Source organism: Rhinolophus sinicus, chromosome 18 (genome assembly GCF_057876585.1).
Source record: "Rhinolophus sinicus isolate RSI-liver-muscle chromosome 18, RSI-T2T, whole genome shotgun sequence".
Classification (NCBI taxonomy): Eukaryota; Metazoa; Chordata; class Mammalia; order Chiroptera; family Rhinolophidae; genus Rhinolophus; species Rhinolophus sinicus.
This window is the reverse complement of record NC_142518.1, coordinates 16,328,269-16,353,394: the sequence shown is the minus strand read 5'-3', so window position 1 is coordinate 16,353,394 and position 25,126 is coordinate 16,328,269. Positions and strand designations below refer to the sequence as shown.

At 40.0% G+C, this 25,126-nt stretch overlaps 1 protein-coding gene across 1 annotated transcript in view; it reads left to right on the top strand.

The window, feature by feature from the left end:
* APOO (apolipoprotein O) overlaps nt 1-9,330 on the top strand; it is a 53,926-nt gene extending 44,596 nt beyond the window's left edge. Inside the window, exons 8-9 of the mRNA XM_019713813.3 lie at nt 5,987-6,052; nt 9,069-9,330. Coding sequence (XP_019569372.1) covers nt 5,987-6,022 — 36 coding nt within the window. The 3' untranslated portion in view covers nt 6,023-6,052; nt 9,069-9,330. The remainder of the gene's footprint in view (nt 1-5,986; nt 6,053-9,068) is intronic.
* The last annotated feature ends 15,796 nt before the right edge of the window (nt 9,331-25,126 follow it).

Sequence of the window (25,126 nt, the reverse complement as noted above, 5' to 3'; positions counted from 1 at the left end):
AAAGGTACCAGGCAATGAATTTTCCTTTTTCTTTTTTTAACATCATTACTTAGCAAAATGAAAAGTTAGAAATCCAGGGGGGAAAAAGATCATCTCCTTTTTTGAAAGGTGTGCACTTTTGATATCAGAAAAGGTGGACCATGCAGCATGCAGCAAGGACTCTGGAGTGAGCACACTGGGCTCCGCCCTCACCGCCCCTCCTTACAAGCCTGGAAACCTTGGGAAATTGCTCCAGAGCTCTGGGAATTGGGGGTAGTAGCTTATGAGGGCTGTTTTGAGGATTAAATGAGTTTATCCATGTGAGAAACACATAAAATGGACAAGCTTTGGCACAATCGCCATGATAGATATCACGTGACACTGTACATTTTCACTTCTGTCTGAGAAGATCACATCCCCTGATGGAAAAGGGAGCCATAGGGTTTATCCCCATTAATCAAGAGCCTTCCTACCAGTGTTTTAGTTTTTTATTGCTGCCGTAACAAATAACCATAAATGTACTGGCTGAAAGTAATACAAATTTATTAGCTCAGGCTCTGTAGGTCAGAAGCCTGGTGCTAAATCAAGGTGTCAGTAGGGCTGCAGTCCTTTCTGGGGCTCCAGGGGAGAATCCTGCTCATTCAGGTTTTTGACAGAATTCAGTTCCTTGCGCTTATAGGACCAAGATCTGTTTTGCTGGCTGACGGCTGAGGGCTATTCCCAGCTTCTAGAGGCCGCAGCATTCCTTGGCTCATAGTCTTCTTCCTCCATCTTCAAATTCAGCTGCTGCAGGTTGAGTCCTTTTTTCTTCCCATTTGTCTGACCCGGTCTTTTGCCTCCTCCTTAGACTATAGGAACCTGTGCAATTCGACTGGGCTCACTCAGATAATCCAAAATAATCTCCTTGTTGTAAAGTCAGCTAACTAGCAACCTTAATTCCAATGCCTCTTTAATTCTCCTCTGCCTTGTAAAGTAACACAGTCACAGGTTCCATGATTAGGTTGCAGACCTCTTTGGGGGGCCATTATTCTGCCTGACACATTTAGTGAACTGGAATTTCACTGGGGTCTTTAACAGGTCATTTATCCTTACCTTTTATTTCTTTATACCAAAAGTTAAGTGACCTACCACATAGCATAGGTAATGTTTATTGAGCACTTGCTGTGAGGTTGACCCTGGGTGCTAAACTCTTTGCTCACGAAGAATTTGTGAGGCAGGTTCTATTATCCCCGTTCTACAAATGAGGGAACTACACTTTGGAGAAGTAACTGATCAAAATAATTCTATTGGTGAGGGATTCAGACATTTCAGTGGGCTGCTATATACCTCAAAGGTTTGGCTGGAAATACCCCTTCAACATGGCAGTGTGTATTAATTAGAAATAAATGTTTCAATTTTGCTAATAGAAATGATCATTCATGTTCATGGACGTGGTAAGAAAATAAATTTTCTACTGTAGCCTAGCCAAATTGGCACATAAAACTGAGGATCACAGTGCTGTTGAGCTCATTCCTCTAGCCCTGTGTAGTCCAAGATGGCAGCCACTAGCTACTGAGTCCTTGAAATGTAGCTAGTCTAAATTGAGGTATGCTATAAGGATAAATTCACACCAAATTTAGAAGACATAAATATATGGTGATGGAAGGAGAACTGACTCTGGGTGGTGAACACAGTGTGATATATAGATGATGTAATACACAATTGTACACTTGAAACCTATGTAATTTTACTAACCATTGTCACACCAATAAATTTAATTAAAACAAGAAAAAGAATGTAAGCTATCTCATTTTTATATTGATTATATGTTGAAATAATAGTATTTTAGGTATGTTGGGTTAGATAAAAGGTGTTAATGACTAAAAAAACAATGAAACCCAATACATGTGAAAATTAGATTATAAGGAGACTGATTGAGTTATAAAATAGTTTAAATAAAATTATTTTCTGAAAATGCAAAAAAAAAAAATAATAATTTCTGGCTTGTGCTAAACCACAAACTGTCTTTTGAAGTCAGAATGTTGTTTTTTCTGAGGTCATGGAGGTTTCTGCCAACAGAGATCTGATTTGTAACAGGGTGGCTCAATATTTCTTTAGTGAGATATTTGACTGTCATGTTTTGTTATGCTATAAGTGATATGTAACCAAACAAGAAAATTTTCCTAGCAACAGAGTTGTTTTCCTCACCCAGAAGAATGTTTTTATGTGCTTACTTTATTCATGTCCAAAACATTAAAAAGCTTATGAATTTAGCATCTTATATTTTTGAGATTGAAATGCTGGCAAGTATAGATAATAAACTATATAAGACTATAACTAGAACTACTTGGCAAACATTATGTTAAAGTAATTCAGACCTAAAGTGTATTTAACTAGAGAACCACATAGTTTTTATGACAGACCCAGTTGTCAGATATGGTTATCTCACTTACCTCCATAAGCCTCTTTTTAACTCCTCTTGTTAATTACATATCTAAACTTTTTTTATCCTCATCAGGTCTCTAGCTTCTTATACCCCATTCCATTTGTTTATTCAATAAACGTTTGAATGCTGTGTGTTAGGAGGTTCTAGGGATACTGTGCCCTCATGAAACATGTATTAGTGAAGGATTCAGACGTGAGTAAAAGATTTACACAAATCAGGAAGCTCATGGGTGCTTTCTTTGCATATGAAGAAACGGTTCTTATCTAAATCAAAAGGCAGTAGACAGGGAAAAGCCTTGATCTGAAGGATGAATAGCATTTAGCCAGGCAAAAATTGGGGTTGTTCATTCTAGGTCAAGGGATGCATTTTGCAAAGGTCTCATTCCAGGAAAGAGCTTGGCAAGTTGGAAGAGCAACAGCAAAAAGGCCTCTGAGTCGGTTGGTCTCTCCCTCTCCCTCTCCCTCTCCCTCTCCCTCTCCCTCTCCCTCTCCCTCTCCCTCTCCCTCTCCCTCTCCCTCTCCCTCTCCCCCCCCCCCCCCCCCCGTGTGTGTGTGTGGGGGGGGGGGGGCTCTGGAGGACTAGAGTAAGGCACACAGGTACTGTACCTCTGTTCAGAGCAATAAGGAGACCTGGGTATTGTATGATGATCCATCAAGCAATACATATGGCCTTGGTCATGTTCCATGGTCAAGTGGATAGGTGACCATAGAACATATCATCCAAACCAGGATACTCCAGAGAGCAAAAGGGGGCACTATTAATTATGCTGGGACAATGGGTATAACCAGTATAATTTGCACAAGCCAGGATGTATGATCCCCATGCTTAGAGACCAGTTCTCAACCACTCCAGTAAGTTGCCTGAAGTTGCCTAGAAACCATGCTCTGAAATTACAGGGTTAGTCACATTTCCTGCTTTCTCACTTTTGCCCCTCCTTCACCCATAGATAACTCACAGATGGCCACCAGGAGAACCTGCACTGAGTTTAGACCAAGAATCACAGCCCCATTGCCTGCTTAACTGCAGCCTACTGTTTTTCAGATTGCCGTCTCACGAGAGCACAGATTCTTGACATACATCAGGTCTTACTGCTGTGTTTTTAGAATGAAAGTCTTAAAAACATATAGAAAAGAAAGTAAGGCCTTAAACATTTGGCACATGAACTTTTCCCACTAGAAACTTTCCTACATCGTTTCTCATGGATGACATGACCTAATTATATGTTCCCACATGGTGGCCAGGCAGAATGGGTGTGGTCTGATTATAACCTCTTTCAGAGTAAACATGTTTTGTGATTTGGCCCCTATGGTGGATGATGCACAGAGCAGAGTACCTACAGAAAGTATCCCAATAGGTGTCAAACCTTTAACAATGACCATGGCATTATTAGTAAAGAAACCTCACTATTGATTTGATTTTTTTTTCATAGAATCAGCTGTTTGGCTGAATCTGTATAGTGAGAATTAATGGAGCTTTATTTCCTGCTCTGCTCTGTACCTCAGTCACTCTCTACAGCAGGGCCCTCCAGGAGCCTTAGTAATTCCTGAAGTTTACTGAGAAAATGGGTCACTGTGCATTATAATAAAACTTAATGTTTTTTAATTAAAATTTATTGTGGTGACAATGGTTAGTAAAATTACATGGGTTTCAAGTGTACATTTCTGTAATACACCGTCTGTATATCACATTCACCACCCAGAGTCTGAAACTTAATGTTTGTATTCCGCCAAATACGGAGGACTGGCACTTTGAGATGTTCCACTATTTCTTTAGAAGTTTCACTATTTCTTCTTAAACTGTACTAATATTCTTTTTTAAAAATCCGTTTCAGGTGTACAAAACAACATAATGATAAGACCTTTATATATTTCACAAAGTGATAACCCCAATAAGTCTATTATCCGTCTGACATCATACATAGTTATTACAATATTATTGACTATATTCCGTATGCTGTACTTTATATCCCCGTGACTATTTGTTCATAGCTGACATTCAGTATTATTTTATATTAGTTTCAGGTGTACAGCGTAGTGGTTAGACATTTATATAATTTATGAAGTGATTCCCCTCGGTAAGTCTAGTACCCATCTGACATTATACATAGTTATTGCAACATTATTGACAATATTCCCCGTACTGTTCTTTATATCCCCATGACTCTTTTGTAACTACCAATTTGTACTTCCTAATCCCTTCACCTTCCTCACCCAGCCCCCCTAACTCCCCTCCCATCTAGTTCCCTGTTTCCCCGAAAATAAGACCTAGCCGGACAATCAGCTCTAATGCATCTTTTGGAGCAAAAATTAATATAAGGCCCGGTCTTATTTTACTATAAGACCGGGCCTTATATAGTATAATATAATATAATACCCGGTCTTATATTAATTTTTGCTCCAAAAGACGCATTAGAGCTTATTGTCTGGCTAGGTCTTATTTTCGGGGAAACACGGTGACCATTCGTTTGTTCTGTGTGTCTGTGAATCTGTTTCTGTTTCGTATGTTCATTTATTTTGTTCTTTAGATTCCACATGTAAGTGAGATCATATGGTATTTGTCTTTCTCAGTCTGACTTATTTCACTTAGCATAATACCCTCTAGGTCCATCTACTCATATGTTGTCACAAATGGTAAGATTTCATTCTTTCTTATGGCAGAGTAATATTCCATTTTATATATGTACCACCTCTTCTTTATCCAGTCATCTATTGATGGGCATTTTGGTTTCCATATCTTGGCTATTGTAAATAATGCTGCAGTGAACATAGGAGTGTAGATATTTTTTCGAATTAGTGTTTTGATTTCTTTGGATAAATACCCAGGTGTAGAATTGTTCAGTCGTAAGGTAGTTCTATTTTTAATTTTTTGAGGCACCTCCATACTGTTTTCCATAGTGGCTGCACCAATTTGCAATCCCACCAATAGTGTACAAGGGTTCCCTTTTCTCCACATCCTCACCAACACTTGTTATTTGTTGATTTATTGATGCTAGCCATTCTGACAAGTGTGAGGTGGTATTTCATTCTGGTTTTAATTTGCATTTCTCTGATGATTAGTGATGCATCTTTTCATGTCTGTTGGCATCTGTATATCCTCTTTGGAGAGCTGCCTACCCAAGTCCTCTGCCCATTTTAAAAATTGGATTATTTGTTTTTTTGGGTTTTAGTTGTATGAGTTTTTTATAGATTTTGGATATTAACCCCTTATCAGATGTCTCATTGGCAAATATCTTCTCCCATTCAGTAGGTTGTCTTTTCATTTTGTTGATGATTTGCTTTGCTGTGCAAAAACTTTTTAGTTTGATGTAGTCCCATTTGTTTACTTTTCCTTCTGTTTCCCTTGCCTGAGGAGATATATCAGTAAGGATATTATTAAGGGTAATGTCTGCAAGTTTACTTCCTATATTTTCTTCTAGGAGTTTTATGGTTTTAGGTCTTACATTTAAGTCTTTAATCCATTTTAAGTTTATTCTTGTACATAGAATAAGAAGGTGGTCCAGTTTCATTTTTTCACATGTATCTGTCTAGTTTTCCCAGCACCATTTATACTAACTACTAATATTCTTACTTTCTGTTTTACAAGTCAGGAAATGTGAAGAATTCACCTGGAAATAAGTAGACTACTCCACGCTCTGCCTGTTTTAATCAGGTAAAAAACAGGAAAACTCTGATTATTTTCAGCATTGTTAGCACCAGCCGAAATGAGTTGTCTTTAATTAATTTTATTTAATTAATTCTAAATTAATTCTAAAAATAATTAATTATAGAAGTTTCAGCTTTATATGGAAACATAAGAGTCAGGACGATATTTCATTTCATCTTTAATTTCTGGGCTTAAGTGCCATGACATATATAATCGTGTTTGTTCTTGAGATGTACCTGGGTTTTTCAGACAAGCTAGAACTTGACAGTTGCGATTTGTCTACAAAACTATTTTGAACAATTGAAAAATGCCATTATTTCTTAGGTTTATTTTTTTCAAACAACACTTCACTGTAGTAAGCACATTTTTATTCATCTAATAGTCATTCAGTAAACATTTGTTGAATGCATGACTGTTGTAGAGAAGCTCAAGATTATATAGAGATATTATCATGAGTGACAGGGAATTCATAGGTGTAATTATTCTTTCTTTAAAGATTGAATAACCAGAGACTGGAGAAATTCAGGATGATAACAGATGAAGTCAGAAAATCAGTTTGATTTCTTCTGATCTTTTACTCAATTCACTATTTATTTTCATTCGTTTAATATTTATTCATCGAATACCTGCTAAGTACAAAACACTAGTTATATTAAGATTATTTTTTGTATGTATTAAAAATATAGTAATCATGGTACATCCATGAAGAGGAATGTTATTATGTATCAATAACATTTAATTGCTTGGGAACATGTACACAATTATTAAATAGAGGGGAAAAGGGTAGTATGATGAATTTTTAGAGGATAAAGACCAAGAAATACAACAAAATATTCAAGTAGCACCCCCTTATCCACAGCTTCACTTTCCATGGTTTCAGTTGCTTATGGTCAACTGTGGTCCAAAAATGTTAAACGGAAATTTCCAGAAATAAACAATTTACAAGTTTTAAATTGCATGCTGTTATGAGTAGTTCCATGGAATCTTGCACCGACCTACTGTGTACCGCCCAGGATGTGAGTCATCCCTTTGCCCAGCATCTCTATATTGTACCTATAGCACAATAAGATATCTTGAAAGACCACATTCACATAACTTTTATTACAGTATATTGTTATAATTGTCCTATTTTATTATTAGTTGTTGTTAATTTCTTACTGTGCCTAATTTATAAATTAAACTGTTTCATAGGAAGTTTATGTCTAGGAACAGGCATAGTGTATATAGGGTTCAGTACTACCGTGTTTCCCTGAAAATAAGACCTAGCCGGACCATCAGCTCTAACGCGTCTTTTGGAGCAAAAATCAATATAGGACCCGGTCTTATTTTACTATAAGACTTACTTATAATATATAATGTAATGTTATATAATATAATATAATACCGGGTCTTATATTAATTTTTGCTCCAAAAGATGCGTTAGAGCTGATGGTCTGGCTAGGTCTTATTTTCAGGGAAACACAGTATCCACGGTTTAATGTATCCGTTGGGGGTCTTGGGACATATCCCCTGTGAATAAGAGGGACTTCTGTATATATCTTGTTATGGTAGGACTATGGATGATTTTTATATATTTTTCTTTTATATAACTTTCTGTATTTTGAAATTTTCCACAATGAATATGAATTTTGTAATTTTTTTATGTCAATGTTACATTTATTGTAAATGATGGCTGTTATTTAAAATTCATGAAAGCCCTGGGTTTGAAGTTTTTCTTTCTCAAGTTGTCTCCGTGTTTTTGGAGACCCAGAGAGTCATATAATCTTAGAATTGAAAGGGGTCACCTGGCCTGATTTCCAGCCTCAAACATAAATGCCAGAGATGTAAATAAGATCTGCCCATTGCGTTTGACTGATAGGTCTCTTCAGTCCCTTTTAAACTGTAATAGTTCCTTCTCCCTCATTTTTCCCTTGTCACTTATTTGTTGAAAACCTGGGCTTATTTGTCCTTTAGAATTTCCCATGTTGTGGTCATGGCTGAGTACATCCATTTAATGTCATTCTGTTTATTTGTTGGTTTCTCTCTTCCCTACATTTTCCATAAACTGATAGTTGGATCTGAAGGCTTAATCAGATTTAGGTTCAATTTTTTCGTAAGAGTACTTCATAGACAGTGCTATGTTTAGCTATGTTGAATGAATGAATGAACTTGCTGGGTTTTTTTAACTTAATGTATTGTGCACATCTTTCCCTTTTGGTACTTACAGATCTCTTTCATCCCCCCTTTAGCTGCGTAATAATTTACTAGTATGGACTACCATTATCTATTGAATCCTAATTAATGTAGGTTGTTTCCAGTTTGTAATTTTTAACAATGCAGTAAATCTATTGAATTCTTAGAGAAGTCCAAAACAGATTAGTAAACTGAGACAGAAAAGGTAAGCTAGTGGTTGACGTGTTTAATTTAAGAATTTTTGTTTTTTTCTTAAAAGATCAAATGAGTAGTCACTTAAAATATTTATAAACCTCTAATTACTAAGTAGATTCATTACATATTAGGAAAAAAGTTACGTGGAAAAGAGCTTGTTTGTCTTTAAATTGCTTTAAATTGTCTTTAAATTGCTGTATGCCTCATTCCAGAAAAGAATGATGGGGTGATGTGAGGAAAGGTGTATGTCAGACTGACAATGATATAATCACGTTCTCCTCCAGCAGATGGATAGAAATGTAGTAGTTTGGTTTTCAGAAGGGCTGATATATGATATGTGCTGTGCCATTTAGGCATTTTTTATTTATTCATCCATCCATCAGTTTAATTATGCTCAGATGCACAGCCAGTTGAGAATCTGAATGTAGTATTGATGAAACACAATACCTCCCTGGTTTTTAGTTGGCCCATCTGTAAAGTGGGAACAATTGCACTTTTCTCTGGCTCCTTATGAGCCTCATAGGTCATATAATGGTAATGTAAATATTTGATACAATTTCTCTCTTTAAAACTAAAGAATTTTCAAAGTGTAAAATTTTAGAATTGTTTTTATTTTTTCTGGCACATTTTCCTTATATTTTTCTTTTTCTTTCAGTTATAGGTAAACATTGGAAACTCCATGCAGTAAGCCAGTATTTCTACAGCAAAATGGCAGAGAAGTCAGTATTGAATGTAATAAAACTGGCTTTCTTCTTCAGGAAAAACTACACTAGGCCTCTTTGTTATCTTGGGTGATGCCATATTACAAGGGGACTAATCAGAAATCCTTTCACCTAGAGATAATGTACAAGCCTTAGAACTCCTTGTTCTTATGTTGCTATTTATGTACACAATTAAAATTCCAAGTTAAAAAAAAAGTTGTCTTTTTTGTGTGTGGATATTATGGAGAGTACAGTTTAAGCGTATCTGGTGCTTGTGCGGTGTGTGTGTGTAGTGTGTGTCTCTGAGTACATGCACATGCATGTGTGTGATGTGTATGTGGTATGTGTCTCTGAGTATATATGTATGGAGGGTATGTGTAGTACGCATGTGGTATGTCTGAGTGTGCTTGTATGTGTGTATTGTGTGTCTCTCTGAGTGTATGTGTGTGTGTGTGTGTGTGTGTGTGTGTATGTGTGTGTGAAAACCATTTCTTCTTAGGGCAGTATCAGCTGGCAATCTACAGAGTCTGCACCCCACAATAGTATTGAGTTGAGAAGAGTGGCTCTGGAACTGAGAGATGACGCTTTGATAGCCTGAACAAGGAACACAACCTGTAAGTAATAGTCTGCCCCACACTGATTAGAAGACATACAAAAGAAAATAGTGACTGGGCACCCTTGGGTGCTGTTGCCTCCCAGCTTGTACAGAGCATCCAGCTCTTGAATGCCAGTGGGAGAGGCATAATTAAGTAGGCTCTGTCCTCTGCCAGTGGAGGAATGCTGTGTGGTTGTGTGTGTGGCTTCTCTGTATATAGGCCTTGTATTCGCCTTTGTGGCCCCTGAATGCACAGCTCATTGAACTCCATATTCCCGGGAACAGTAGGAGCCTCTTTTGATTTGTCAGCCAACCAGGAGAGATGGTGGGACAACAGTATGTGAAAGAGAATTGAGAATTTCCAAATTTCACTCAGATTTGGAAATTAACAGTCATCTTATAATAATATAGCATCAACTTAATTCCTGATTGTTGGTCTTCCAGAATTGATAGCAGTTGGTAAGATAGCAATACATAAACAGAACATGCACATGTTAGTGTTAAATACATTTGATAGGTTCAAAATGGCAGGAACGGTGCCAGCATTGTTACTGGATTAATGAGCTGAGGCAAATTTGTTCCTAGGATAATCCCACTAGTGACCCAGAAGTCTTTTATTTTCTTTTATGCTGAAATACTTGGGTTACTCTACCATTTAAATATATTAAAGCTGTGCCTAAATTATAATATCATGATAAATATACTATTATTATTTCAGGCCTTTCCCATTGGCTTGGCTTCCTACATCACCTCAAGCAAGTAGAGGTTCCACGGGTTTCCTCGTTCTTGAAATTGCTTGATCTAGAGAAGATGAAGAAATGGCCCACACTACAGCCTTCCCTGGGGACCATTAATCAAAAGATATTTGAGTGCCTTCTGACTGTAAGCTATTACTTCCCCTTTTTAACCCTTTATTCAGTATTTAGACATCTTCACTCCTTCGAGGGGGATGTTGGGGTGGGGAGATCATAGAGTCTGGTCCTAGTGGTACCTGGCCCGTATTTAGGACAGTAGAGGACTCACCTCCCAGCCAGGGTAATTCAGTTGCCCTTTATACTATAATCTTTTCCTTTTGCAGTTGTTTGTATCCAGTGCTGCCTTTTTATACTTAACTCTCTTTGCATGCCTTCCATGAACCCCAAACTGTAGGGAATATAAGATTTACATATCGTAATATCTTGCTTTTCTCTAGCTCTTCATACTTTCCAAAGTGCTATTTTATGTCTTTCCTTCCTTGGCTTATTCCTGACCTTGGTATGCTTGTACTGTTTTTCTCTGTCCTGAGCTAATACTCTCTACTTAACATTTACACTTTTTATTGTTTCTTATGACTATTTGTCCTTATAATAAAACTGTGAGTCTCGGGGCCGGCCCGGTGGCTCAGGCGGTTAGAGCTCCGTGCTCCTAACTCCGAAGGCTGCCGGTTCGATTCCCACATGGGCCAGTGGGCTCTCAACCACAAGGTTGCCAGTTCAATTCCTCGAGTCCCGCAAGGGATGGTGGGCTCTGCCCCCTGCAACTAAGATTGAACACGGCACCTTGAGCTGAGCTGCCTCCCAGATGGCTCAGTTGGTTGGAGCACGGGCTCTCAACCACAAGGTTGCCAGTTCAATTCCTCGACTCCCGCAAGGGATGGTGGGCAGCGCCCCCTGCAACTAAAATTGAACACGGCACCTTGAGCTGAGCTGCCGCTGAGCTCCCGGATGGCTCAGTTGGTTGGAGCCTGTCCTCTCAACCACATGTTGCCAGTTCGACTCCCACAAGGGATGGTGGGCTGTGCCCCCTGCAACTAGCAACGGCAACTGGACCTGGAGCTGAGCTGCGCCCTCCACAACTAAGACTGAAAGAACAACAACTTGAAGCTGAACAGAACCCCCCACAACTAAGATTGAAAGGACAACAATTTGACCATTGTTCCCCAATAAAGTCCTGTTCCCCTTCCCCAATAAAAAAAACAAACAAACAAAAAAAAAACTGTGAGTCTCAACCCAGTTTGTGTGTAACTTAATCAGCATAGTTCTTTTTGAATAACTTTGGGGACTTTGGAGGGAATGTTCTCTGCCACGCAGAGTGATTGCAGCTCCTCCGAAGAGACAGATGTGGTGTGCTGTGTTCTGTGATACTGCGGTCGTTGGTTGGAGTCCCAAGATCATTTTTGTCAAAAATCAAGATTTAAAAGCAGTTGCTTCAGTGAGGAGAAAAAGGGGCTCGGAGCACTGAAGAATGTTTTCATCAGTCTTCTCGCCTGTTTCACCCCTTGGGACTAAATCAAAACAGTAGTGGTAAATAGAAGAACCAAGGCCAGCTGAGGGACCCCCCACCTGGGAAGTGGAGTAGCAGGTGCCTCGGCCACTGGGTCCACAGTTTTTGTCATTAGTGCTGTGCTGGACCCGAGCCCAGTAGTGGCCCATGTAATGCAAAGCACTTCCCTGATGGATCAATGACGTGATATCCAAATGGCCTAAGAAAATTAAAAATATGGGAAAACAGTCTTGCTTGTGGTTAACTATCAGATCAATGACAGTTAACATTAGGCCATGTAGTGAATATTACTGATGTTGATTACTTTAAAGGTAAAAATTCAGAATCCTTGAATTCAGCAAGAAAAGAGACAGATTCTGTTCTCCTCATTGTCCTGTTTTATTGAATGCACTTTGCACTGATCTTTTGCAGAAGGCTTGGTATTTAGAGAAACATTTCTTTGTGACTAGCAGTATTCATGCTCATTATGTAAGCTGAAGGATTTACCCTGAGTGTAAAAGTTTTCATTTTTTAATTCAGTGCACCTTCCAGTCTAATGCAAGAACCACTGTCAGAGGGACCAGCAATATACTACAAATATACTAAACTCTCATCCAAGGTTTAATTGTAATTAAAGATAAGTATTTGGAATAATGGCTTTGTTCACTCCTGGTTGAAAGAAACTTGCTTGAGGTTTTGGTTTTCACCCTGTGTTCCTCCTGTCTGATGTTTTGTTTCTCTTCTGATAGGTTCAAATTTCAAATCAGTAATTAGCCAGCACATAATTCTAAAGGTACAATTAGGTCAAACTCCAGACATGACCGAAGTTCAAGCTTATTTATGTTTATGAAATGATAGCAAGTAGATTTCTGGGTGGAGAAAAAGTTTGTTTTTCTAAGGCAAGCATTTCGCTATTTCACATTTTGTTCACTTAGCAGTGCTGAATGAGCCGTCTGTATTTCACATTTCAAAGCCTTTGTCTTCTCCATCCACTCTAAAGCTTTGTTGTTGGCCTTTAGCTATGGCTCTGGAAGGCAAAAGAATAGCGAACGAAGTGACTCTTCTCCCTGCCTGCCTCCCACCTGTGGAATAGTCTCCATACTCAGTATTCGCAGTTAGTCTGTAAACTCTGTTCTCTCAGGTACACCTTGGAGGACTCTCCCTTCAGTGCTGGCCTGTGTTAGGAGTGGACAGGACAGATGGGAGAAAAAGTAAAAGGCAAACATGGAGAGAAATACAGGATTCAAAGACTGTTCCCCACACTCAAAAGTGAAGACCCAGTGAATCCCTCCAATGCTTAGATGGTGCAGTACTGGGATTTTGTTAGTAACCCCAAATTCGTGTGTGGTTGGAGGAATAATTTTAAATGTTTTATTCACGACAGGGAAAATAATCAGCTTTTAAATATCAGCCATCCAGTTTATCTTCCATGTCTCTTCTAAATGATGAGAAAATGGCCTTTGGGTAATGATAGTGTCAGATAGTACATCACTTCCTCCTGAAAGCCCAGGAAGAGAAGAGGAAGGGGATTCTGAAGATGGCATTAGCTCTCAAGGTGTGAAAGGGAAGAGGGAAACAATGGGACTTGTTTGTTTTTTGCAGTAGACTTAGTGAAACTGGTTGACTCTTGAAACCCTGTGCCCATATCACACTGACGCAAATACAAATAACAAACATTTTTTAAAAAATTCTAAGAAAAGCAAGGAACTTAATATGAAGTCTAATTTACTTTGTAAACTTTGGTTCCATGTGTCAAATGGGGCCCCTCCTCTAATGAATGCAATATGATATGTTTCTCCTCATTTCAAAAAGTTTTAGGTTACAGTGTGTCTTTGTATCTCTGGCATTTGGGGGATCATACCTCTGATTCATTTTCTGAATCCTCCATCAGGAAGGAAACCCTCACTTGCTCAAGAGGGAGGCTGTGATCTTTTGGGCAGCATGTTCCCTGGGATTGGAAGTCTGGTTGTTTCCAGGAAGAAAAGCAGAGGCTTCTTAGTGCCTTGTTAGCCTCACATCGCCATCGACGCTTCAGAACCGGAAGTGGCTGTGGTGCTCCCAGGGCCTTCCCTGCTTCATGCACCCCACTTGCCTCTCTAGGTGAGTGTGTGGAGGAAAATGTGTGTCCTTTCTGCACCTCCCCACTATCCTACCAGGCAACTGTGGCAGTATTTTCCACTCCTCACTTTGTGTTACTGGCTCTTTGTGCTCCTTTTGACCTAAAGATGCTTAAGTTAATAGTAACAGATTTCTTTGTGTGATTGCTGTTTTCCCCTTGGGACACCTTCTGTTCTTGTTACTCCTTTCTAGGCCGATGTGAGATTTAGGAAAAGCTTGCACCCTTGCAAAACATCTTTACCTTGTTTGTACTCCTGTTGAATTCACCACGACTCTTACATTTCTGAAGAACTGAATTTCCAGACATGAAAAACTTTTCTCTCTGACGCCTGGATCACCTTCTAGATTTCTTAAGGCCTCATACATGTTCTACCCTTGTTAGCTGACACGTGATCTCTAGTAGATGATAATCTCCTGAGGCCAGGACAGATATCTTTCTACTTGGTGTAGCCATGGTGCCGACCTAATGCACTGATGTGTACATTGCAAAATGTGTGCTGAGTGAATTCTTTAAAGTTCCAAATTGCGTTACAATTTGGTTTTAGTCGAGCCTTCGAGGGTACCCATAGGCATTGAATTTGTTCGATTGCCGCCAACCTGAGAGTATGTGTCCCTGTTTCTGACTTCCAAATCTGAAAAACAGAGGAAGTTGGGCTCAGTGCTCTGTAAAGGCCTTCAATCTCTGTGACTTTTCCCCTTTAGATTTATTAAGCACCCATTGAGTGCATAGTGTAGATATTCTGTTATGGTGGGCAAGGGGGAGAAATACAGTTTACAATTCAGATGTGAAGACAAAGCAAGTACACAAAACAATCAGAATAATTACAGGGCAGCAGCATTATAACATACAGATTAACTATATATGATCGTGATTGCAATATTGGTCTTGTGCGAAGAAGCACCCAAGGATATTTATCTAAAACACGAATATAATGTATCTAGGCAACAGATTTACGTTTTTTTGTATACACTAACTTTTTTAGAGAAGGAAGGAAAGTAATCAGAGGAAACAGGCCTGGTAAAATGGGATATTGGCTTTGGATGGATGATTTTGCTTTTACTGAGTTAGGACCTAACTCACGCTTTCTTTATGTGATGATCACTTTTTTCCCCTTGAAACACCTTCTGTCCCCAGCAAGTCCAGCAAGAGTAAGTCCAGAGTTGGGCTGTAGCTCATTCCTTAATGTTACTGCCTGTAGACAAGATTTAATGTCTTATTAGTTTCCAGTATGAATAGGAATTTAAACACCTGGCTAAGAGTAGTACCAGTTGAGATGCTGCAGGTCCTGCTTTGATGAATAGATATGTTTAATTTAAAATTAATGTTCATTTGCATAATAAGATATGCCACTGTCCTTTAGAAATCTCTTAGTAGGTTAGATATGCCACCATATAATATTTACTGTTGTAATATACATATTTTTTATTCATAGATAGGATAAACTTCAACCCACTGAAATAATGACAAATTCAGAATGTTACCAGACACCAACTTTAAATGTTTCCTTAAGTAAACGTCACATTAGAACTTGAGTGAGTGCCGTGGCCTCTGTGCAGAAGAGAGTTTACATAGCAGGTCACATAGATTGTTTGTGCAAATGATTTAGTAATTTGTGGCAAACACCTGATTTATGCCTGGGAATTGGGCATTTTGGTAGTTGTTAGGCAGGGGCTGCCTATGTGACCAGCCACCAGTAAAAACCCTGGGTGCTGAGTCTCTAATGGTCTTCTCTAGGCAGAAGTATTGCTCACATGTGGCTGCATTTTTTTCTACTGGGGAAATGAACATAATGTGAAGGTGTCCGCTCCTAAGCTAGGAGGGAAAGAGCCTACAAGGCTTGTGCATGGATTTCTCCAGACTCCGCTTATGTTTTTTCCCTTGCTGGTCTTGTCTTGTATCCTTTGCTGTAATAAACCTAACCCATGAGTACAACTATGTGCTGAGTCCTATGAATCATTTTAGCAAATTGCCAAATGTGTGGGTAATGTTGGGGACCCCCCCGAAATAGCATGTTGAGATGGTATTTGTTTTATTTATGTTATGCCATCTTCCCTTCAGCTTTAGAGGAAAAACATAAATACAAGGACTGTTATACTTACATTAAATATTTCCAGGTCACAAGACATTAAAAACAGTTTTTATTCGTCTTCCTCAAGCAAAGAGAAAATAGTTTTTGAAAGCCACAGAAAACTCTAAGCTCCCTTGTTTAGACCAAATTAGTGATTGGATTTTTTTCTTGATTCTCACAATAGAGTCTTTCTTCCTTCCCTCACGCTATGGAGGCAAGCTGTTTGGGCTGGTTCATAAGTAAATAGGTCATAAACTGCACTCCATTCAAAAGTGACGTACTTATGAAAGCATTTATTTGTCCTACAGAGAGAGCACTGGCTCATTTCAAATATTGTTCTCAGCCTAGATCAGAATGCTAAAGAGCACACATTGCACATTTTGTTTTAAACACAATAGTCTGATTGTTTGTTTTTTGATGGTGCCATAAATATTTCCCTGGGAAAGCACTACCAAATAGGTAAGACTTTTAGAAGACTGTGTGGGATCATAGCCCTAAATATAACAGCTCAAACTAGAACTCTCAAAAGACAACATAGGAGTAAATCTTGGTAAAGAAGTAAATCGTGACCTTGGATTGGGCAAATGTTTCTTAGATACAACACCAAAAGCACAAGTGACAGAACAGAGAAGTTGGACTACCTCAAAATTTAAAAACTTCTGCACTGTAAACAATAATATCAAAAAAATTAAAATACAACCCATTGAGTATGGGAAATATTTACAAGTCATATATCTAATAAGAGAGTGTACCAGATAGATAAAGAACTTTTACAGCTCAACAATGAGAGTACAAATAAGCCAATTAAAACTGGGCAAAGGATTCGAACAGACCTTTTTTCCAAAAATGTTTTCCAGTTTATACAAATGGCTGATAAACACATGAAAAATAAGTTCAACATCATTAGTCATTAGGGCAATGCAAATGAAAACCACAATGAGATACCACTTCACATCTACTAGGATGGCTATCATCAAAAAGACAGACAATGCAAGTGTTGAAGAGGATGTGGAGAAAACAGCCCGGCAGTTCCTCAGATTGTTAAGCATAGAGTTATGACGTGATTCAGAAATTCCAATCCTAGGTATATACCCAAGAGAAATGAAAACACGGTTTGCACAAAAACTTGTACACAAATGTCCATTGCATCATTATTCATAAAAGCCAAACAGGAAACAACTAAATGTCCATCAACAGATGAATGGATAAACAATGTATTTTCATACACTGGACTGTTATCCAGCCGAAAAAAGGAATGAAGTACTGATACTTGCTAAACTGATGATGCTTGAAAACATTATGCTAAGTGAAAGAAGCCAGTCACATACTATATTGTAAGACCACATATTGTACGATTCCATTTATTTAAAATGTCCAGAATAGGCAAATCCATAGAAAGTAAATTAGTGATTGCTTAGGACTCTGGAGGGTGAGAGTGGAGTGTGTCAATAAGAGTTCAACTAGAAACAGAGCAAGTACCATGTTTCCCCCAAAACAAGACCTAGCCAGATAATCAGCTCTAATGCTTCTTTTGAAGCAAAAATTAACATAAGACCCGGTCTTATTTTACTATAATATAAGACGAGGTCTTTATAATATAATGTAATATAATATAATATAATATAATATAATATAATATAATATAATATAATATAATACCAGGTCTTATATTAATTTTTGCTCCAAAAGACACATTAGAGCTGATTGTCCAGCTAGGTCTTATTTTCGGGGAAACACTGTAGGAGATAAACGAGATCAGACAATTAAGTTCGCGAACTTGTTACAACAATGTTGCTAACCTTTTTTGATATCAGAGGGATTATTCATTATGAATTTGTACCAACTGGACAAACAGTTAACCAAGTTGGCTGTTCGGAAGTGCTGAAAAGGCTGCGTGAAAAAGACGACCTGAACTTTTCGCCAAGAATTCATGGCTCTTGCATCGCGACAATGCACCAGCTCACAGGCACTGTCTGTGAGGGAGTTTTAGCCAGTAAACAACTGTATTGGAACAGCCTCCCTGATCTGGCCCCCAATGACTTCTTTCTTTACCCAAAGATAAAGGAAATATTGAAAGGAAGACATTTTGATAACATTCAGGACATCAAGGGTAATACGACGACAGCTCTGATGGCCATTCCAGAAAAAGTTTCAAAATTGCTTTGAAGGGTGGACTAGGCACTGGCGTCGGTGCACAGCTTCCCAAGGGGATACTTCGAAGTTGACCATAGTGATATTCAGCAATGAGGTACGTAGCACTTTTTCTAGGATAAGTTTGCAAACTTAATTGTCAGACCTCATATATTGACAGATTTATTGCCAGGGATTGGCTTAGGCGTTTGTAGGGGTTAGCTAGGCAAGTCCAAAATCCATAGGGCAGGCTGTCAGGAAGAACAGGCTGGAACTCTCAGGTGTGAGCTGAAGCTGTCCACAAGTGGAATTTCTTTTTTTAAGGAGGACACAGCTCACAGTGGCCCATGGGGGATCGAACCTGCAACCTTGGTGTTATTAGCACCGAGCTCTAACCAGCTGAGCTAACCGGCCACCACTAGTGGAATTTCTTCTTCGACGAAACTTCGGTTCTGATCTTAGGCCTGTCGACTGAATCAGACCCACTTTTTAAAGTCAGCTGATTATGAACTTGAATCGTATCTCAACCTTCACAGCTGTACGTATGTTAGTGTATGAGCACGTGGGAACTGTAGTGTAGCCAACCTGAGACACAGAACTGACTGGTGGGTCCAGCTGTGGAGGGCGAGTAGCTGCTGACAGGTTTCTTTTTGAGGTGATGAAAATGTTCTAAAATGGCGATGGTTGCACGATTCTGTGACTACGGAAAACTATTGAATTGTATACTTTAAATGGGTGAATTGTGTGGTTTGTGAATTATATAGTATTTGTAAACCTGTGTTCGTAACAGCACTATTCACAATAGCCAGGAGGTAGAAGCAACCCAAATGTTTATCAAGGGATGAATGGATAAATAAAATGTGATACAGCCATACAACGGAGTATTACTCAGCCTTAAAAAAAGAAGGAAATCCAAAACAAATAAAAATTTAAAAAAGAAATCCTGTCACATGCTACAATGTGGATGAACCTTGAGGACATTATGCTAAGTGAAATAAGCCAGTCACAAAAGGATAAATAAATATTGTGTGATTCCTCTAATGCGAGGTAACTAAAGTAGTCAAATTCATAGAAACAGAAAGAATGGTGGTTGCCAGGATTTGGGGGGAGAGGGAGGTGGGGAGTTCTTGTTTAATGAGTATAGTTTCAGATTTGCACAATGAAGAGTTCTGGAGATCTGTTGCATAACAATGTAAATATACTTAACTCGGTTGAACTGTGTATTTGGGACTGGTTAAGATGGTAACTTATGTGGTTTTTTTTTAATCACAATTTAAAAAATGAAAGGAAAAAAAAAGACTGTGTCCTGCATTGCCCGAGTAGCACCCCTTTATCTGAACTCTGTCTGCCCTGATACCCTGTTCTGTCCTATACAGTGTTGTATATAGTCTCTGAAATGAGAATGAGGGAATTTCTCAAAATGTAATCAAAATGTAATTAGGGAGTTCAAGTGACACTGGCTCAATTGTTTTTCTTTGTGGTTTATTTAATTTCATTAACCAATTTCTAGGAAGCTGATGATATTTATAGATGGTGAGTTTGCAGGATAGAAATTGAGGTAGAGTTGTTTACATTCATTTTTTTCTAATTAAGACAACTGGTAAAGGCAACTGAAAATCTGGTCTTGAATGATAGAAATGTGGCTGCGTGGCGCTTTTCTGAGTTTGATGGACAGCAGGGGCGTCCTCTTCAGGGAAGTGACACAGAGCCCAGACCTGTGGTACCCGCCCTGCTGTATTCTGAAACTCTCTCTGGCCCCAGTTTCAGGTTTTGAGTGGGGAAGTAGAGCAGCTCCCAGCTGAAGCATTGAATCAGGAAGTATTCCCACTTCCTGGTTTACCCCTTTCCTCTCTAAGATCTACTGCCACTTGTCACAGTTGACAAGATTCATCCAGAACTGGTGAGGCCAGGCAGGCTGGAGGCCTTGTTCCTTCTGACAGGAGTGCCCTCGCCTCAGTTGGTCCAGAGGTTCTCAATCAAATGCTTTGCCCCCCCAGGCAATACTTGACAATGTCTGGAGACATTTCGGTTGTCTCCAATGCTCAGGACAGCCTCACAGCAAAGAATGACCTGACCCCCAATGTCACTAATGCTGGGGGTGAGCAGCCCTGCCCTGGACCTTTGCAAAACCAGCTCCTTATCATCCAGATCTTGACCTAAATCCATGTTTGGTTAGGTGGGTTCTGATCAGCCAGCGTAGGTAGTTGCATTTTCCTTGTTGCACTACCACTGTATTTTGTCTCTTTTACATCATCTTCCCGCCCAACCTTTCCCCATGTACAGTATCCTGACAACTAACATAAATTCCAGAATCTGCAAAGATTAAAGTCCTTGTTCTTCCTCACGGCTGTATCCTCAACTTCTTGCATAGTGTTTGGGGCTAGTGAGATGCAATCCATATTTGTTTCATCAATGAATGAAAAGGATTTAACTTACTCTAGTAACTCAGCCTCCACCCTCCACCTGTGAGAGTTTCAGCCCTGCCGTCGAGGTCACCAGTCCAGATCATGCCAGCTCCTCTTTCTCTCTTAGTCCTGAAGCCTCTGGCCCCTTTCTGCTTCCCCAACTCCTCCTACCATGGTGGGAACAGGGGAAGAGTGAAACTTCTGGGTGAATGCCCTGGGGGAAGCAGACCTGCGGGACTCAGGGGAAGTCTCTGTAGCATTTACCATCAGAGGAGTGGGGGAGAGATAGGATCATGGGAAATAAAAAAGCTAAATAGAAAAGGGTGGGGTGGGGGAGTCCGAGAGTACCTGGCCATTCAACATTTTAGAGTGGGAAAGAAAGGAACTAACATTTAGTGAGTGCCTTTTAGGTGCAGGGCAAAGTAATCTCATTTAATTCTTTTAATAGTTCTGAAATGAGGACACTGGTCCGGCATGATCAAAAAACACATCTAAGGCCACACAATCAGGAAGTGGTAGAATGAGATTTAAATCAAGGGTTGTATGATTCCAAAGGTCATGCATGTTAAAGTCTTTGGGGAGACCAGATAAGATGAGTTCTATACTCAAAGGAGCTTCTAATGTGGAGGGGAGGGCAGGCAGGCCCACAAATTAGCATATGAAAGTTATAGCAGGTATGACCAGCTTGGAGGTACAAGTGTCACTTCCCTGTAATAAAATTAATTGCTCAAACACCCACATACCCAAATTAGTAGGCAGTCCAGTATTTCTCTCTCCCTCTTTCTCTTCTCCCACCCCACACACACACTGCCCCCCACCAAATTGTGTGCAAGGGGTTTACAAGGTCTGAATTGATAGGTCCTAAGTAACTCACACACACGTGGTCATTACCACCTGGTCACTACTGAAATTGTCATTGTAAGTGGTGGTCCAAAGTTACTATTTATATTCCTATAGCTGATTTATACTCATGGATTCAGCCACTGCTCCAAAGGGGGTCCCCATGCCAAGGTTGTTGCAGCCTCAGGCACGTACCACCAAACCTGCTATGATCCTATATGGCCACAGCAATATTTCTGGTTCCACATGTTCTTGTGGAACCTGGCCATCCCTCCCACCAAGAGGTGGACTAATTCTCCTCCCTTTGAATGTGGACTGACCTTAGTGACTTGTTCCTATCAAATTAGAGGCAGCAGAAGTAACACTGCGTGACTTCTCAGGTTGGGTCATAAAAAGTGACGTGGCTTCCACCTGGTTGCCTCGCTATGCTCACCCTCGGAACCCAGTCACGATGCTGGGAGGGAGCCTCCCATAGGGAGGCCACGTGTTTGTGTTCCACTGACAGTTCCAGCTACTCTGTGAGCAGACAGTCAGCGTCAACTGTCAGACATGTGACTGAGCCAGCCTTCAAATCTTCCAGCTTGAGACATAGAGGAGCAGCAACAACCTGTCCCTGCTGTGCCATACCAGAATTGACAACGCACAGATACCCCCGTCTTCCTCATTTTTTTTTTTTTTTTTTTATTAATTAGTTTCAGGTGCACAAGACAAAGCAAAACTTAGACATTTATCATTTATATCCCTCACACTGTGTGAACCCCCCTCCCCCCATCCACTATCCCTCTGTACGTTCCCAAAACCTCTCACCTTCCCCTTATCCCCACCCCCCCGCCCCTCTAGCAACCCTCTGTTTTTCCCTCCATGTTTCCAAAACTGTTTCTGATTAGTTCATTCACTTATTATTTTCTTTAGATTTAAAGGCCTAGCCATAGGTCAACCTTGGTGTAACCATTCTGTTGCCTCCTAGGGAGAAGTATTCTGTTTTGCCTTTATTTTGACATAATGTTCATCATATATTAAAGCTACTTGTGTCTTCCTCTCAGGTGAACTGTGAGCTGTCTTAGAGGATGGCCCCACACTGTGCCCTGTCTCCTCACTGGCACCTGGTAAGTGGCAAGCCAAGGCTAACAGCTCCTTATGTACTCACTGCACGAACCATAGACTCAAAATTCAAACCCCTTGTACAGTATCAGATATCTTCCGTAGCTTTGTTTATGTATATATGTATGTGGGTGTGTATGTATGTATTTTTGTTTAAAAACAATTCCTATATACATCCACACAATGGAACATTTTTCAGCCTTAAAAACAAATGAAGTTCTGACACAGGCTACAACATGGATGAACTTGAAAGACATTATGCTAATTGAAAGAAGCCAGACACAAAAGGACAGATAATGTATGATTCCACCTAGAGTCGTCAAATACATACAGATGGAAAGTAGAAGGGTGGTTGCCAGGGGCGATGGGACGATGGGGAATTAGTGTGCAATGGGGAGAGACTTTCAGTTTGGGAAGATGAAAAGTTCTGTGGATGGATGGTGGTGATGGTTGCACAACAGTGTGAATGTATTTAAAAATGACACCTGTATGCTTAAAAATTGTTAAAATGGTCAATTTAATGCAAATTTTACCACATTAAATAGATTTCTGTATAACCTGTTATATCTGAATATCAACAAGAAAATACGGGACACATCCCCAAAACTCAGCCCTGGCAGAAGCGATAGAAATGCCTTCTGGACAGTTTCATCTCTTCCCTGGAAGCCTTCTGTGAAAGAGCCACACAAGAGAAGTCATGTGCACACAATGTGAGCTGCTTCACTTTCTCATCATGTGCTGCTTAGAGCCTTTAGGTCAGAAGTTCAGCCCGTGATCCTCCCCGTGTGCTTCCGGCTCCTGCGCTTTCCTGTGGCTTGGGCTCTGCCAACAGATTTCCAACTTGTCAGGGCTCATAAGGTGTGCATCTCACCGTCTCCACACTCTTTGTGATGACCTTGGACTTGGTGGCACACATTGTGGAGTATCCAAGGTGCCTGACCCCTTGGCTTGAACAAAAGAATGCTAACCCAGGAGCTAGAAGGCCTCGATGCATGTCCCAGGTGTGTGCCTCACTGTGACCTGGGCAAGTTGCTTCACAGCCATGTTCCACTCTTCCTCTCCCCCACCTGTTGCAAGTGCGTTCTGAATGATACCCTCACACAATGTGTGCTTTCATACCCCTCTCCCCAGATTAAGACTACCGCAGTCCCTCCTTATCCGTGGTGTCTCTTTCTGTGGTTTCACTTACCTGCAGTCAAACACTGTCCAAAAATATTAAATGAAAAGTTCCAGAAATACACGTGTTAAATTGCATGCTGTTCTGAGTAGTGAGATTAAATCTCACGCCACCTGCTCTGTCCCACCCAAGACGTGAGTCATCCCTTTATCTGGAGTCTCCACGCTGTGTATGCCCCCTGCCCATTGGTACCATAGTAGCCGTCTCAGTTATCAGATTGCCTGTCGTGGTAGCGCAGTGCTTGTGTTCAAGTCACCCTTATTTTACAGAAATTGTGGAATACGATCCTTGGATGGAACACAGCATTAAAGTCACTGTATGATCACCAAAGGATTACAACCTCTGCAGGAACACTGTAATGAGTGAAAAAGAAAGACAACGTGATTATAATGTTCTTCCAAAAGATTTTGGAAAAAAAACACCCTTCAACTTTCAAGGATCCCCATCCATCAGCATCATCTATTCCTGACATCCAACCATCAACATTGTTATGACTCAAATGAGCCAGAATTACCTGAAGTAGATGCTCTTCCTGATGTCTCATCAGAAGCTCATTAGTAGTGTAACGCTGTGTCACGTTGCCTACGTCATTCACGTCGCTTCATCTTACTTTGTAGGCATTGGGTCATCTCACATCATCACAAGAAGAAGGATGAGTACAGTATAAGATATTTTGAGAGAAAGAGACCATATGCACATATCCTTTATTACAACATATTGAAGTTGTTCTATTTTATTATTAGTTGTTGTTAGTCTCTTACTGTACCTAACTTATAAATTAAAACTTTATCATAGGTATGCATGTATAGGAAGAAACAGTGTAATAGAGTTTAGTACTATCCATGATTTCAGGCATCCACTGGGGATCTTGGAACATATCCCCTACAGATAAGGTGGGACAGCTGTATTAGTCATTCATTCTCTTATTGTGAGTCAGTTTAATCAGACTGCAAGGGGGTATTGGGTAATTTTGCCATATAGAGAAGGCAGGCCTAGAAGAAATGAGGAGTGAGGGAGGCGGATATGGCAAGGGGAGGTTTTGGTGAGCACCATGGCACTGCACTGGCTTCTAGGAGCAGAGGAGAGGAGTCAGGAGCCAGGAGACTGCCAGTCAAGTGAAACTACTACCTTTGCAGTTATACAGGAGTATATCATGAAAACAGTCTAAGCTGGGATGCCTTAGTGAGGTAGGGGGCGGGTACCCTCCGTAGACTGAGTTTGATATCTTGAGGAGAGGAAAGGGAGAGAATGCAAGTTGTGAGACCTCTAGTTCTGTATTTTCTGAGACCACAGCTGTATCAGTTAGGATTGGGTTCAGCTGTGAGTAAAAGACCCT